The 16,083-nt window shown below is 34.3% G+C and overlaps 1 protein-coding gene across 6 annotated transcripts in view; it reads right to left on the bottom strand.

The window, feature by feature from the left end:
• LOC106879891 (transmembrane protein 94) overlaps positions 1-16,083 on the bottom strand; it is a 96,089-nt gene that overhangs the window by 11,131 nt on the left and 68,875 nt on the right. For 3 of the 6 annotated variants that reach the window (XR_016241062.1, XM_089349040.1, XM_089349041.1), the window contains exons 16-23: positions 14,504-14,668; positions 13,345-13,525; positions 11,180-11,263; positions 8,488-9,063; positions 5,393-5,492; positions 3,435-3,543; positions 443-620; positions 89-334 (exon numbers count right to left, since the gene is read on the bottom strand). Coding sequence is in view for 4 of the 6 variants with exons in the window: in XM_089349040.1 (XP_089205166.1) it covers positions 89-334; positions 443-620; positions 3,435-3,543; positions 5,393-5,492; positions 8,488-9,063; positions 11,180-11,263; positions 13,345-13,525; positions 14,504-14,668 (1,639 nt within the window). In the remaining 2 variants the exon portion in view is untranslated. The remainder of the gene's footprint in view (positions 1-88; positions 335-442; positions 621-3,434; positions 3,544-5,392; positions 5,493-8,487; positions 9,064-11,179; positions 11,264-13,344; positions 13,526-14,503; positions 14,669-16,083) is intronic. The other 3 variants (XR_016241063.1, XM_089349043.1, XM_089349042.1) reach the window with 2 other exon arrangements.

Raw genomic sequence — 16,083 nt, 5'->3', positions numbered from 1 at the left:
TGTAACAAGGAGAGAAAGAAAATGCAACAAAAAGGAGAAAAAAGAGTGAGTGAGACACAGATGAGAAAGTAGAATAAGAGACACTTACTTGTTTGTTGATATGATCACAGCTCTTAACAGTAGCTAAAGTCATGTTACGAGGGTCAACAGGATTGCCCATCAGACCCAGACTGAGCAGTGGTACAACGATGAAGATGAGCCACAAAATTTGATGCCCACTGATTGGTGGTGGTAGAAGGAACAATGTAGCCATCACTTGTACAAGACTCAAAGACAGGTGGCAGCACAGCATGAATTGGAAGCAGTTTCCCATTGATATAACATGATTACGAGCCTTTGGGAGAGAGAATAATGTCAGGTTTAACAGATGATTACTCAAATAGTAGAAAGTGAATTGGAATTTAAATCCTAAAATATTTGGTTGCAATGTGAAAACTCCTACCTCAGCAATAAGTTGAATGAGACTGATATTTTCATAATTCCTAAACAGCAATGGACAAGGGCTGGACATCAACGAACTAGCAAGATGTAAAGGGGTTAAATGAGTGTGGACTGGTTTCAGTTCTACATTTTGAGGCTCATTACGGCAGAGTTGTGGATATAGAGGCTCTATAGCCAATCTGGAATAATAATAATAATGATAATAATAATAATAATAATTGATGATAATGATTTCAAATTATGGCACAAGGCCAGCAGTTTCAGGAAAGCAGGTAAGTTGATCACATCAAACTCAGGGCTCAACTGATACTTATTTATTAACCCTGAAAGAATGAAAAGCTAAGTTGACATGGGGGAATTTGAACTCAAAATGTAAAGATGCCAGCTTGCCTCCTAAATAATACTACTAATAATACTACTAATACTACTAAATAATACTACTAATCCTTTCTTCTTCACACACATGGCCAGCAATTTCAGGCGAGGGTGTAAGTGAATTACATTGACCCCAGTGCTCAGCTGGTTCTTATTTTATTGAATCCAAAATGGTTGTAAGGCAAGGTGAATAAATTTTGATATTAATTCACACACACACACACAAACACACAATGATGCATTTTAGTTCGTATATGCTACTAAACACACTATCATTGTAAAAACCTCGTGTTTGTATCTAATGATATTGGCATAATGACTCTCCCTAGATTGTAAATACTGCTACCCAATTAACATTTATGTGCAGTGAAAAACTGAGTCCATCTCATTCACATTATTGTCACTCTTTTGATTCAAACCACATGAAAGAAGTATATTCTTTGTTTATATATAACATGCAGTTATATAATTCAATATTGTTACACACAAAATTAAAGTGAAGCAAAGCAGATTTCAAGATGTCAAAGAAATCAAAGTGAATGTGACGAGGCAGCTGCTGATTATCCCAGAAAACGAGTTCTAGAAATGCTTCCATCAATGAAAACAGCACTGGATTAAGTGTGTGGCTTCCGAAGGGGACTACTTTGAAGGAGGTTAAATGTTAAATTGGTACGTGTTGTAGTTATGTTTTTATAGCATCAGTCTTGATATATATATATATATATATATATATATATATATATATATATGTATATATATGTATATATATATATATATATATATATATATATATATATATATATATATATATATATATATATATATATATATATATATATATATAAATAAAAATTCTTAGAAAGATTTTATCCTATTTTTAAATTACACTTCACGTCTGGCTGTACAGCCTTTTTGTTTGTTTATTTCACCGTTTCGTTTTCCTGTCTTGTTTTCCGTCCGCCACTACCCTCCATGAAAACAATTTAATTTGTGTTCGTGGGAAGAACCATTTTAACGATGCGTACTGCCTTAATTCTTCGAAACGCCAGAGTTTTAATGGTGGCAGCTGATGAAGGGGATGTTTCTATGTGGCCTGCTTGTTTGTTGCACCTTGTTTACCGTTTTGTCCTTGTTCTTTTGCCACGTCATGTACCCAGTTATGTATCTATATGTACATGTACGTATATACATACATGTACATATATATGCATATACTCATATATTGTTTATATATATATATATATATATATATGATGATATATATATATTAATAATAATATGACAACAAAAGAATGAAAGAGACCTCAATATTATGTAAATAGAGGAATTTATCTATAAATATAATATAGGACAATCAGTTAGTTGTCATAATAAAACTCAGAGTTTCGGATGTCAGGGATGAAGCCTGCTCCGGCATCTCATCTGATAAGATGCCAGAGCAGGCTTCATCCCTGACATCCGAAACTCTGAGTTTTATTATGACAACTAACTGATTGTCCTATATTATATATATATATATATATATATATATATATATATATAAGCCTTGTGAGTGGATTTCGAAGTGCAGGCATGGCTGTGTAGTAAGAAGCTTGCTTCCCAACCACATGACTCCAGGTTCAGTCCCACTGTATGGCACCTTGGGCAAGTAGCTTCTACTATAGCCTCAGGATGACCAAAGACTTATGAATGGATTTGGTAGGCAGAAACTGAAAGAAGCCCATCATATATATATATATATATATATGTAAATAGTAAGGGATTACTCCAAACATTTACCAGTTTGCCCACAGTTAGGTATTTAAAATAGGTTATTTAACAGTTAATAATAGATTTATATCTAGCAATATTCTTATAAGATAAGAATTTTGAGATATATTACGTTGGATAATTCTGAATACTATGCCACCTTGTAATAATCCCTATTATCATTATACATATATTTATATATATATACACATAGACATATACAAAACAGGCTTATGCACAGTTGCTACCCAAGTTTCACAAGAGCTGATCTAGTTTTGGAAGATACTAGTCCAATAAGCAAAAGATAATACAATGATGGTGTGTGGCTTAGTGGTTAGGAGTGTTGAGCTCACGATCATAAAGTCATGGGTTCAATTCTAAGACTGAGTGGTGCATTGTGTCTGAGTGTGTCATTTCATTTCATGCTGTTGGAATTTATTCAGCTGAAATGAGTAACAATACATCTATATTTGCTCCCCTTCTACATATATGTATAACACACACTAACACTGTTAGTGTAATGAATGGCCATTCAGCGAATTACAATTTTTGCAGAGTTTAACCTTCTAGCATTCAGATTAATCTGTCAAATATAATGTTTATTTATTCACATTGTTCATGCAATATCTTGTAGCTACAAGATTTTGATGACGTGATTGTTTATTTTTAGAATAACATGGTAGGGTAAGTGTGAGAAACTGGATCCCGCCAGTTTGAATAGAAAACAACATTTTGGCCAGATATAGCCAGTTTAATTGCTAAAGAGTCAATCAAATGTTTAATAACTTTCCCTTTTTAAAGTATTGCATTTATAGAATTAAGCAAAAAAAAAAAAAAAAGAAAGAAAAAAACAACAACAAAAAACTTACCCACAATCAGCTTGCAAAAAAATTCCTGTGTTTTTGACATTCAGTGAACTACCAACACACAACACTACTTCTCCATACTCCTGCATAATTTTAATCATCTCCTTAGTGGCTGATAAGTGGGGGGAAAAAAAAAAACCAAAAAACCCTTTCAGATTATTCAAGCTGAAATGCTTTTCATGTTAAAAACGATGAAAAAAAAAAGCTTACTGAAAATCCTTACTCCACATCAGTTAAAATATCATCTATATCAACTAAACAATATTTTACACTAATACTAAATATACTTTTATTTTTAGTTGATTTTTTTTTAATGATAAGCATTCATGAATGACAGCCTTATTGGACATATGAGTGCAAAGAGGGGGCCAACTGGCTACTGTAAAAACTCATGTAATTCACACACTTTCTTTTTTTTTTTGCGAAAACAAAAAAAAAAAACAAACTTTAGGGGGTATGTAAATTACATGAGTAGATCGTTTCCAGAATTATTTTACAAATCTCTTTTTGTTAAAAAATTACGTACAAATGTAAACTTTCGTACGGGAAGTTGACTCATTAAATAGGTCTTTACAGAAAAAATATAATGAAGTTGACTTTTATTTATGCTAGACGGTATAATGCTTACTTTTTCTGTATAAATTTACTAAAACCATTAAATGATTAAATACTTTTTGAAGTTTGACGTTCATACTGGTAATCACGATCCGGGCCATATTTTACATTGCTTGGAGTTTCTACCTATCGCAATAGAGCCCAGTAATTTTCTTAAATAGATCAGTTTTTCTCCACTTAGAGAGTCTAGCTTGAGTTTGCACCAGGAAGCTGTTTGCTCGCTTTCTCCACATTACGAGACAATGAAATTGCTCACCACCAATATTGCCACTATCAGCTTTTACTGCATCTAACGTCGACAATGACATCATCATAATTCATCCTTGTGCATGTAAACTCACTAAGTGAATATGACTTAGCATTCCTACAGAAACCTTCATTTACCTTATACAATGTTTAATGTCGTTTCACATTCATGTTGAATTATGCAGCGATCTTATTCTCTTCATAGATCACTTGTAATGTATGTATTATCAGTTCTTTTGGTATAGTAGACTTTTGCTATTCTTGCTTATGTCTCCTCACAGATGTGTATATTCTAACAAGTTGCTTCTTAAATTTTGCACCTCTTGTTCAGTATAAACAGAGTTAAACTTGCAAAGCTGTTTATTTTCTCCTTTCGATTTTTAATGTTTATTTTAGCAGGTTACCAAAGGTTTTGACAAGAATAGGCAGAAAATCAGAGCTTGAGACAAGAAGACACTTTTAACCAATCAGAATTCTGTTTACATAATCACTGATCGGTCACCTTCCTCTTTTGGTTGAGTAAAGTGTCATCCAAGCTGATGTTTATTGGTAATTAAACTTATTTTGCAACACTTATGCATATTTATCAGCTTTGTTTTTGTTAAGAATTATCAACAACTTTTCCTGTGCTCATGATTTGAGAAGACATACAGAAGTATGCTAAAGATCGGACATAATCTCTTGTGGGCAAGAAATGTAAAATAAAGTTTATTATAAACAACAGAAACACTTCCTAATTTAATAGTTTTCAATGTAATACCTGTTAAATAGAAATTATTTTTATTTAATGAAAATTTAATAAAATTTAATAAGTAAGTGAAATTATGCTAAATACAACTAAATTGAAAACCTTTTCCCCTTGGCCATATCAGCAATTCTGAAAACTTTTGGGTGTGATTTTTACACAAATAGAAGCTTTTTTTAACAATTTTTATCCTGAAAATCACCTGCGTAAATTGCACAGGTGCACAAATTACATTTGCTTTTATGGTAATCAAAAATTCACTGTTGAAACAACTTTATATTTTGTTTTAATTAAAATTCTGAAAGAAATAAAGTTAGTAATGAGAAAAAGCAGAATGTGAAAGAAGATAACTAACTTTCTGGAGTACAATCTGTAAAAAGATTTACAAGTAAAGGCACATTGTCCACTTTTTCAAGATGGGGCCGAATATTTTCAATACCTCTTGGAAGTTGGGCCTAGAATAAAAAGAAATCTCAAATTAAAAAATAAAACCAAACAAACAGACAATATAATACTAAACAGTATAAAAGTAAACACCATTAAAAATATTAAAACAAAATAGATAAATGAAAAAAAACAACTTAATATTGGTTTGGGGGTGCTTCTGGTGAGATATAAGATGTTGTAACACTGGTGTCTCAGAAACCCTTGGACTAATGAAGTAAATGTGTTATGAACACTTATTTGTCATGAAGGAGAAGCTGTTCTCTAGTGGCAAACACAACAATGATTAGCATATTCATTTTCAAATCTGTCAGAATACATTAAAAATGAATATGCCAGTTACTGTTCTGAGTATTACTGTTCACTGTGTGTATGAGGATTTATTATTGGTTGGCAGATATCAGCATGGATTAGTGAACAGTTTGTTCATTGAAATTCAATTTAATATGTTAAAAAGAAACGAAACCTATCAAGTAGTTAAAATTGGTGTATTAAAATTTCTGAAATCCAAAAGCTCAAAAGGTTTAATTACTATAATTAAATGAATAGCAAGAGAGCTGACAAAATCGTTAGCACATTGGACAAAATGATTCACAGTATTTTGTTAGTTTTTACGTTCTGAGTTTAAGTTTTGCCAAAGTCAATTTTGCCTTTCATCCTTTCAGAATCAATGAAATAAGCCCCAGTCAAGTACTAAGTTTGATGTAATCAACTAGCCTTAAACATTTAAGGCCTTGTGCCTACAGAAGAAAATATTATAATCAGATGACAATATCTTATTCTAAAACAGCAATTAAAGATATTTTAGTTTTCCTTTGAAAAATGCTGAAACTTAAAACAAAAAAAACTGCTATCATCATCATCATTTAATGTCTGTCTTTCACTTAATAGCTAATAGTAAGTTTTCACTTACAAGGTTTATGTTTTCTTCAAGTAGAACTATTTGCTACATTCCGAATGCTTAGGGATATAATGGTTACCCTTACAGATTAAAGAGCCTATCCAATTCTGATAAATTATTTTAGTATTTAATACAGTCTTGAAATAATAGTAAATGACAAAAGCTAATGTAGTCATGTCACTTGTCAGAAATAACAGCCAAGTCTCACTCCAATCTCAAGAAAAGGGAAATACATTAGCTAATGTTGTCCTAGATATACTTTGTATTATAAAAAAATAAAATATTGGTGATGGAAGCAGCATTAACACCAAAAGGTAGTCTTTATATCCTATTTGATAGCGACGTATTCTTTGAACACAGAATACTGACATATTTGTCCTGAGAGAACTTCTCGTACAGCTGCACAGTGCTAAGAATAGACATACACATATCATTAGCAGACAAGAATTGTCCAGTATAGGTGCCAGAACTGCTAGATCACATGATTTCAGCATACTGCACATCTTCAGTGATAGGTGTCCACTTAAGCTTGATCAAGGTCAATCTGGGATTTAAACAACAAAATTAAATGCTATTCCATTTTCTTTTCTGTTCCATTATCTTGCTTTAGATAAAAATATGAAATTAAAATCAGATCAGCACCACTTGGGAAAATTGTAGAACAATCTTATTTTTAGAGAATATTCCACAAATTGCAGTAAATGAATATTTAAAAAAATATTTCTATTTTTTAAATATTTCACAAATGAGGGACAGATTGACAAAATCACTAATGCCAGTGGCATGGAAAAAAAAAGCATTCAGTACACTCTGTAAAGTGGTTAGCATTAGGAAGGGCATCTAGCCAAAGTTGACATTAGATCCAAATAAAATCTTGCAGCTCACTGGATCCTGTCAAATTCTTCAACTCATGTTGACATGGAAAGTGAATGTTAAGTGATGATGATATTAAATCTTTCCTTCGTTTCTCATATTTTATATAGATTATTCCTCATGATTCTAATACATAAATCATCATCATCATTTAATGTTCTCCATCCATGCTAGTAGCATGGATGGGATGGCTTCACAAGAGCTGGCCAGGCAGAAGCCTGCACCAGACTTCAGTGACTGTTTTGGCAGGGTTTTTACAGCTGGATGACCTTCCTAACACCAACATGCAACTGCATTAAATAAAACAGCTTACAAACATTTCTTTCATAACAAACGTGTTCTTTCACTAATTAACAAGCATCATGCAAAAATGAAATGACCAGATTTGAAATAGCCACTACACAACAGACATAACAAGATTGTGCCATTTTCAGAAAGTGCTTGCAAGGAATTAATTAAAGATTTTCAATATATTCTTTTTCCTTGATTTTGATGTCAGGATAATAGAACAGTAGTAATCTATCAATAAATGAATTGTCACACTCATGAAGAAAGTACTATCATAGCAATAAACTTAAGCAATGTGTATCTAGTTTGTATTGTAATTCAGTATGTGTACATATACAGTTTACATAGAGGAGTTACAAAATTATAAGTAGCAGAACATTTTAATTAATATATGGCTGAATATTAAATGTGAATGAACTCAATTTAGATGAACACAAAGGGATATCAAATCTTCTATCTTTTATCATTTATTTATGGCCATCCTGGGGCACTTCCTTGAATGGTTCTTTTTTTTTTATTATTTGAACAAATTAACCCCAGTACTTACCTTTTTCCCAAAACCTGGTACTTAGTCTATTGGTCTCTCTTCCCCAGATAGCTAGGTTATGAGGACATAAACAAACCAACAGTGGTTGTCAAGTGGTTCAGGACAAACACAAAAACACACACACACATACATACATATAGATATATACATGACAGGCTTCTTTCAGTTTTCATCTACTAAATCCACTAACTTGACTTTGGTTTGCCTGGGGCTATAGTAGAAAACACCTGCCTAAGATGCTGTGCCAACAGTGTGACTGAACCTGGAACTATGTGGTTGGGAAACAAACTTCTTACCATACAGTCATGCCTGTAGCTATTAATACAGTACTGTCCAATTTTATTTTAGAATTCATGAAAAAAAAAAATGGCAAAAAAAAGAGAGAGGAAATACTTGCCCGGTTATCTAGAACTCCTGGCAAGCTGAATTCTGTGTTATCAGTAACACAACTAGACGTTAGATGACTTTCAGAACAGTGGTCATCCTCACTATTATATTCGTCAGAAGATGTTGCACTGGTCTGTGAAGTCAACAATTCACCTGAGTCATTTAAAGGGTCCCTGAGGAGACTATCTTTTTCAACATTTTCCATTTCTTTTTGAAATTCAGGATTAGTACAAAATGTGGTATCGCAGTTGGTTTGAATGGTAGAAGAACTATCATCAAATTTGACGAGGTACATGTCGAGGTTGATAACACTAGGTGCACTGAAACTTCGACCGTGCATTCCACTGCCAAGATTTTGCTTGAAGGGCAAGTTCTGCTGTTGTTGGTAATGCTTTAGTTTAGTATTCAAACCATGAGAGTCCCGCCCTATTGTATCATTTGAGACTCGACTGGAATATTTTGATGTACGATGAGATAATTCTCCCTGAGATGTCCCTGGCATGAATATTTCCTCAGATTTTAGTGGTGATGCTAAAGAAATATGACAATTCCAGCCAGCTTCTAAACCCATTTTCTCTGAAAATACCTGAAATTAAAAGTTAAAAGGAAATGACAAACCAAAGAAAAATTCAAAGAGAAATTTTGAAAAACAGAGAAAGATCCAAATTTTAGGCACTACTTTAGCAAAATAAGAGTTCTTTATTATTAATATCACGAGCTGATCGTGCGCCATCAAAAATCATGGCTAAGTATTTTATATATAAAAAGGGGACAAGAAAGTGAAAAAAAAATCAAGCGGTGTTTCAACTGTGTGCACGCGCATGCATTTATATACATTTATACATATGATAGCACAGTCTGTAACAGACGCAGTTTTCTATACTTTGTCACAGCCCGCTTCCTTCCTTTTAAGTGTGTCTGTTTATATATATAATATATGTATGTGTAGATGTGAGTGTGTCTGTAATTCTATATCTATGTATCTTATTTCTTTATTGCCCATAAGGGGCTACACATAGAGGGGACAAACAAGGACAGACAAAGGGAGTAAGTCGATTACATCGACCCCAGTGCGTAACTGGTACTTAATTTATCAACCCTGAAAGGATGAAAGGCAAAGTCGACCTCGGCAGAATTTGAACTCAGAACGTAGCGACGGGTGGAATACCGCTAAGCATTTCGCCCGGCGTGCTAACGTTTCTGCCGGCTCTATGTATCTTTCTATATAAACATACGCAAACACATATATACTCACTCTAATATATATTTTACATAAACACATTCCTCCCTTTTACACGCACACACTTATACTCACATAGAGTTGAAGTGCTGTTTGATTTTTGTTTCACTGTTGACTTTTCACTATCCCACTTCCATTGGTGGATCACCCCTTCCTTTCTCATTCATGTTGTGACGGAGAAATATACAAGAGTATTATTATAGTAGAAGATACACAATGCTCTCTTTGCCACTTCCTCTCTCTTATTGCTATTACTTTCTCTCACCCCCTCTCAGTCGTGGCTATTACTCTTACTACTTCTTCACCGAATTACTATTTTCTCTCCTCTCCTGTCACTCCTACTGTGCGATTTTGGACAAATATATATATATATATATATATATATATACACACACACAAAAATATATAAAAACACTGTGCTCATTATTATATGAGGAGATTCATAAAGTGACGCGGTGGCAGAATCATTAGCACACCAGATAAAATGCCTTAGTGGCATTTTGCCCAATTTTACATCTTGAGTTCAAATTCCACCACAGTTGACTTTGTTTTTTTATCCTTTCATGGTTGATGAAATAAATACCAGTTGAACACTGAGGTCAATATAATCAACTAACTCTCTCCTGCAAGATTCCAGGCCTTGTGCCTAAAGTAGAAAGGATTATTGTTATTATTACTGTAGCTAAATGCACAGGCGGCTATTTGGTTGAGTTGTTTGGGAACGGTATGGGATTGCTTCACAGAGTATTCCAACTCTACATTCTGAATTCAAATCCTGCTGAAGTAAATTCTTTAAAAAAGGTGGTAAACTAGCAGAATCATTAGCATGCTAGATAAAACGCTTAGTGGCATTTCTTCTGCCTTTACATTCAGAGTTCCAATACCACCAAGGTCAACTTGCCCTTCATCCTTCAAGGGTTAATAAAATAAGTACCAGTGAAGGACTGAGGTTGATATAATTGACTAGCTCCCACCTTAATTTCAGGTCTTGTGCCTTAAAGTAGAAAGTATGATTTTCATTATTATTATGCTGGGCAAAATGCTTAGTGGCATTTCATCTGTCTTTATGTTCTAAGTTCAAATTCCACTGGGGTCGACTTTGCTTTTCATCCTTTCGGGGGTCGATAAATTAAGTACCAGTCAAGTACTGGAGTCAATGTGATCGACTTTACCTATCCCCTAAAATTTCAGGCCCTGTGCCTATAGTAAAAAGGATTATTATTATTATTATTATTAAAATGTTTATTTGGCAGGTGGGTTTGCAAACTCAGAGTATTTGTTTTGGCCCATTATGTTTTGAGTTCAAATCCTACCGAAGTCAACTTCACCTTTCATCTTTTCAGGGATGATAACGTAAAGTACCAGTTAAGTAATGGCATTGACTTAATCACCCACTCCCAAATTCCCGACTTCATGCCTAAGTTAGAAACCTTCATTAAAATCTTTACTGATGGATACATACCCTACTTCTGAGTTCATTTTCATTTGAAAAATGCACAAATCTTATGAACGCAGTTTCAAGTTTATCAATCATTTGCACAAACTCCTGGAAAAGACAAAATTTAGGTATGGTCAAACATTTATATATCAATATCATTATATCACAAGTTATTTTCCTAATTGTTTTAGATTTGAAACTGAAATCATAGTCGTGGCTGATTCTGGTGTCATGTAACTGGCACCTGTGCTGGGGATATGTAAAAGCTCCTCTGCCCGTGGTATGTAAAAAGCACCTATTACACTCTTGGAGTGGTTGGTGTTAGGAAGGGCATCCAGCCATAGAAACCATGCCAAATCAGACTAGAACTTGGTGCAGTTCTCCAGCTTACCAGTTCCAGTCAAACTGTCTAATGCATGCCAGAATGGAAAGCAGACACTAAATGATGATGATTGATATACGTCAGACTGTTGATTCATCAGAAGCAACAAATTACAAGACCCAATACAATTGTAGAGAATTCTTTAATACATTATAACTGAAAGGCTCTGATTTCCAGTACTCAAAAGAAAACCAGGCTTGGTTTAGCAGTTGATGATCAGAAACAAGTAACTCTGAGAACTAAAAATTGGAGCCTTTCAGTTATAAGATATAAATTCTAAACTTGTTTATCTTCAGCCTTGTGCCAGACCAGTAAATTTTAAAATTGTATTGTAGTTCTGTAGAAATAAAACTGATTATTAGCAAAACATTAGTTAATTATTAGCACCTGAGTAATTTCAGTCTGTAAACATAGCTTTAACCCTTTACCTGTTCTGTATGTCATGTGATACACAAGACTTATTTCCCTCGCATCTATGCATTATATATAATATACATTTCCAATCTTTTTTTCAACTACCAGAGTAACTTGGGACTTACAAAAAGAAAGGTTTATATTATTCAGGACATATAAAACAAGGGATAACTAAAAGTCTGAAAACAAGTATGGATGTTTAGGACAAGCTCATGAAAATGCTTTGGACAGGCATCGGGTTTAGTTTCTGCCATATTCTAGTACTTTTTCAAGATTTTACTTTACTAAATTAGTAAAATATTAAATTAGTAAAGTAAACATAACCTTTACTAAATAGATTTGCAACAATATGCTGCTGCTGTCACTGTCATCTGACTGACTTTTCTATGCTCACATGGGCTGGACAAAAATTACTAAAACAGTATTTTATGGTTGGATGCCCTTCCTGTCATCAGCTTTTACTTATTTTCCAAGTAGGGTAGTTTTATTCCACAGGCCTTCACACAACAAAACGATCAACATTGCTAAGGTAGAGGATGTAATATTTATGGAGAATAACAAAGCATCACAACTGCTAAAATGCTTTCAAGTGGAGGACATGTGGAAACACATGCATATATGCATACACACATCGACAGATCTGATGCTGTGGTGTTGTTTGAGAGAAAATGTTTTCATTGACATGTGTTAAAAACAATATCATCATCATCATCGTTTAACGTCCGCTTTCCATGCTAGCATGGGTTGGACGATTTGACTGAGGACTGGTGAAACCGGATGGCAACACCAGGCTCAAATCTAATTTGGCAGAGTTTCTACAGCTGGATGCCCTTCCTAACGCCAACCACTCAAAGAGTGTAGTGGGTGCTTTTACGTGTCACCCGCACGAAAATGGCCACGCTCGAAATGGTGTCTTTTATGTGCCACCCGCACAAGCCAGTCCAGGGGCACTGGCAACGATCTCACTCGAAAATCCTACGGGAGCCAGTCAGGCGGTATTGGCAACAGCCATGCTCAAAATGGTGCATCTCATGTGCCACCCGCACAAGAGCCAGTCCAGGGGCACTGGCAACGATCTTACTTGGCTTGCCGGGTCTTCTCACGCACAGCACAGGACAAATACTGACCCAGCAGTGAATCACAAGAACACCAGACATAAGTTTCACCCTTCTTTGGGCTTGTCAATGATGTGTGTCCTGCAGTCACAGCATAGACAAAGTCTGTCACTGCAGATATATAGCGAATGTATTATCCATTGTTTGCTATAAATTACTTCTCAAAGCCACGTAAATTTTTTTTTTAATCAATATAATGGAGAGACCCTACAAAGAATTACCCCTCTATCCTACATACCTTAAAAAGATTACCAAAGCTTTACAAAATACAGACTTACCATTCTAGCTTGATATTGCATGGCAACCATACCCATAAAAATTTGGCTGCACTGCATCTGGAAACAAGCTGGGACATTATCTTGAGGGCTTGGTCCATCATCTGTTACTAGGGAGTCTGCACTAAAGCACCAATGCTGTTTTGTCAACTTACCACTGTCTAGTTTCAGACACTCATTTCTTCTGTAAAGAAGTAAACAAAACATAAACAAATGACTAGAAAAGAGTAAATAACTTTCAGAAAGGATTTATTTTTATATCAAGCTAGCATGAAGAATTATTTTCCATTTCATCAAAAAATTTATCTTACAAGTCTATTTTTGTTTCTGTAGATTATAGAAATAATAATAATCCTTTCTACTGTAGGCACAAAGTCTGAAATTTTGGGGGAGGGAGTAAGTGGATTACATTAACCCCAGTACTAAACTGGTATTTATTTTATCAACCCCGAAAAGATGAAAGGCAAAGTCGACCCTGGTGGCATTTGAACTCAGAACATGGTGACAGATGAAATGCCACTAAGCATTTCGTCTGGCATGCTAATGATTCTGCCAGCTCACTGCCTTAAATAATAGTAGGCATCATAAATGCATTTGATTTGAATAGGTGCAGGTGTGTCTGTATAGTTAAGAAGCTTGCTTTCCAACCATGCAGTCTTGGGTTCAGTCTCACTGCATGGTACATTGAGCAAATGTTTAACTATAGCCCTGGTCGAACAAAAGCCTTGTGAGTGGATTTGGTAGACTGAATTGTGTGCACGCACGTGTGTGTGTGTGTGTGTACACTCTTGTCTTGACATCATGTGATGGTGTAAATGATCATTAGTGATGTTAGCATGGAAGCAATAACATTCTCATGTCCATTAATGTTTTACAACCTTTTCAGCGCCATCATCAGAATGACCTGGTGACAGTGGCTGGTTTTTACATTATGTTTTTGTTGGTAGCACCAAAGGAACTTGACAATAATGTAACTGATAAAAATCCTCATTGCTAGATTTAAGATTGTTTAATGGTTAATTTCATAGTGTACCATTTCATGTGCTGTACAAATGGTTATATCAATATTTATTTTAAGTAAAAAAAAAACACTCTTCAAAAAACCTTAACCAACAATTTGGTTAGAGTATTAAGAATAAGATACAAACCAATATTTTCATACCTGGATGAAGGGTTTTGTATTTGGCACATAAAAGAAGAATCAGCAGGTAGTTCAATATACAGGTCTTTTAATGGTGATGTCAGTTGAGTAGTGAGTGGGCGATAAGAAAATGCTGTACAATATGAAGCTATGCTAGTTCGGTGGTAAAAATCCAACACCTTCTTTCTGTGGAGAGAGAAACAAGAAAAAAAAGAAAAAAGGCAAGTTTATAAATGGTATTTAGAAACTAACAATCATGATTTATAACACAAGCAGAAGGCTATGTGGAAGGGTGTAGTCCATTTAATTGATTCCAGGATTATTTTTTCATAGACCTCTGTGAAGATGAAAAACAAAGTTGACCTTATTGAATAGAAACAAGATTAAAGATTTTACATAAAGGCATGAAACTAGATATTTACATTTTTTTTTTATTGTAACAAGAAACTGTGTAAATTGCAAGGTTTCTCAAAAGATACTGAAATAATGCTAATGGTTACAGACTCAGGTTCATAAGAACTTATTGGTACCACAGTTTCATCTCTTACAATAATTATAATGGTTTTATTGTAACACATTTTAATTTTTTATTTTTTTGTTTAACCTTTTAACATTCATATTACTCCACCAAACGTAACGTCATTGTAGGGTTGGTGTGAGAAGCTAGATCTGGCCAGTTTGAACATAAAACTTGAAGAATATTTGGGTTGGATATGAATGGTTTAAATGCAAAAGATTTAATGACTACTTTGGTTCTATCATTATGCAATAGCTTTTAATCCAATACATGATTTCAGATCAAAGCACTTGTGAAAGAAGTACAACTAACTTCATACCAACCAACCCACCCAAGACTACCCTTACTTTGATGATACCAACTTCCTGTCTTAATGTGATCTGAATTAAAATTTTCCATCAAAATGTTTTGTTAATTCATGTTCCAAAAACCAATTTAATGATGTTAAAGTTATTTTATTAAATTCCTCATTATTTTCAAAATTAATTGAAACAAAAGCAATATATCTCAACAGAAATAAGTAACAAAAGAGTTAAAGGTATCAAAAAATTTTTATCAACTCTTTAATGATGATGATCATCATCGTCATCATTTAACATCTGCTGGCATGGATTAGATGGTTTGACTGGAACTGGTAAGCTGGATAGCTGCACCAAGTTCCAGTTTGATTTGGCATGGTTTCTATGGCTGGATGCCCTTCCTAATGCCAACCACTCCAAGAGTGTAATGGGTGCTTTTTGCATGCCACTGGCAATGGCCATGACTACAATTTCACTTGGCTTGATAAGTCTTCTCAAGCACAACATATCACCAAAGGTCTCGGGTCACTTGTCACCTCCTTGAGGCCCAACATTTGAAGATCGTGCTTCAATGCCTCGTTCCTCACTTCTATGAGGCCCAACATTTGAACTCTTTAATGATGAATGGTAAAAATAAACTTGGATCTAAATTTAACTGAAAACAGCTGTAAAGCTTCTTGTCCAGCTTGTAACTCATCTGCTTTAACTTTAGTTACAAAAACCAGAACAACAACGATTTCTAACATTGGCACAAGGCTGCAAACTTTGTGTGAGGGTATAGTTGA

The sequence above is a fragment of the Octopus bimaculoides genome, chromosome 3 (assembly GCF_046866305.1).
Source record: "Octopus bimaculoides isolate indiv1 chromosome 3, ASM4686630v1, whole genome shotgun sequence".
Classification (NCBI taxonomy): Eukaryota; Metazoa; Mollusca; class Cephalopoda; order Octopoda; family Octopodidae; genus Octopus; species Octopus bimaculoides.
This window is presented reverse-complemented; position numbering and strand designations above follow the sequence as displayed.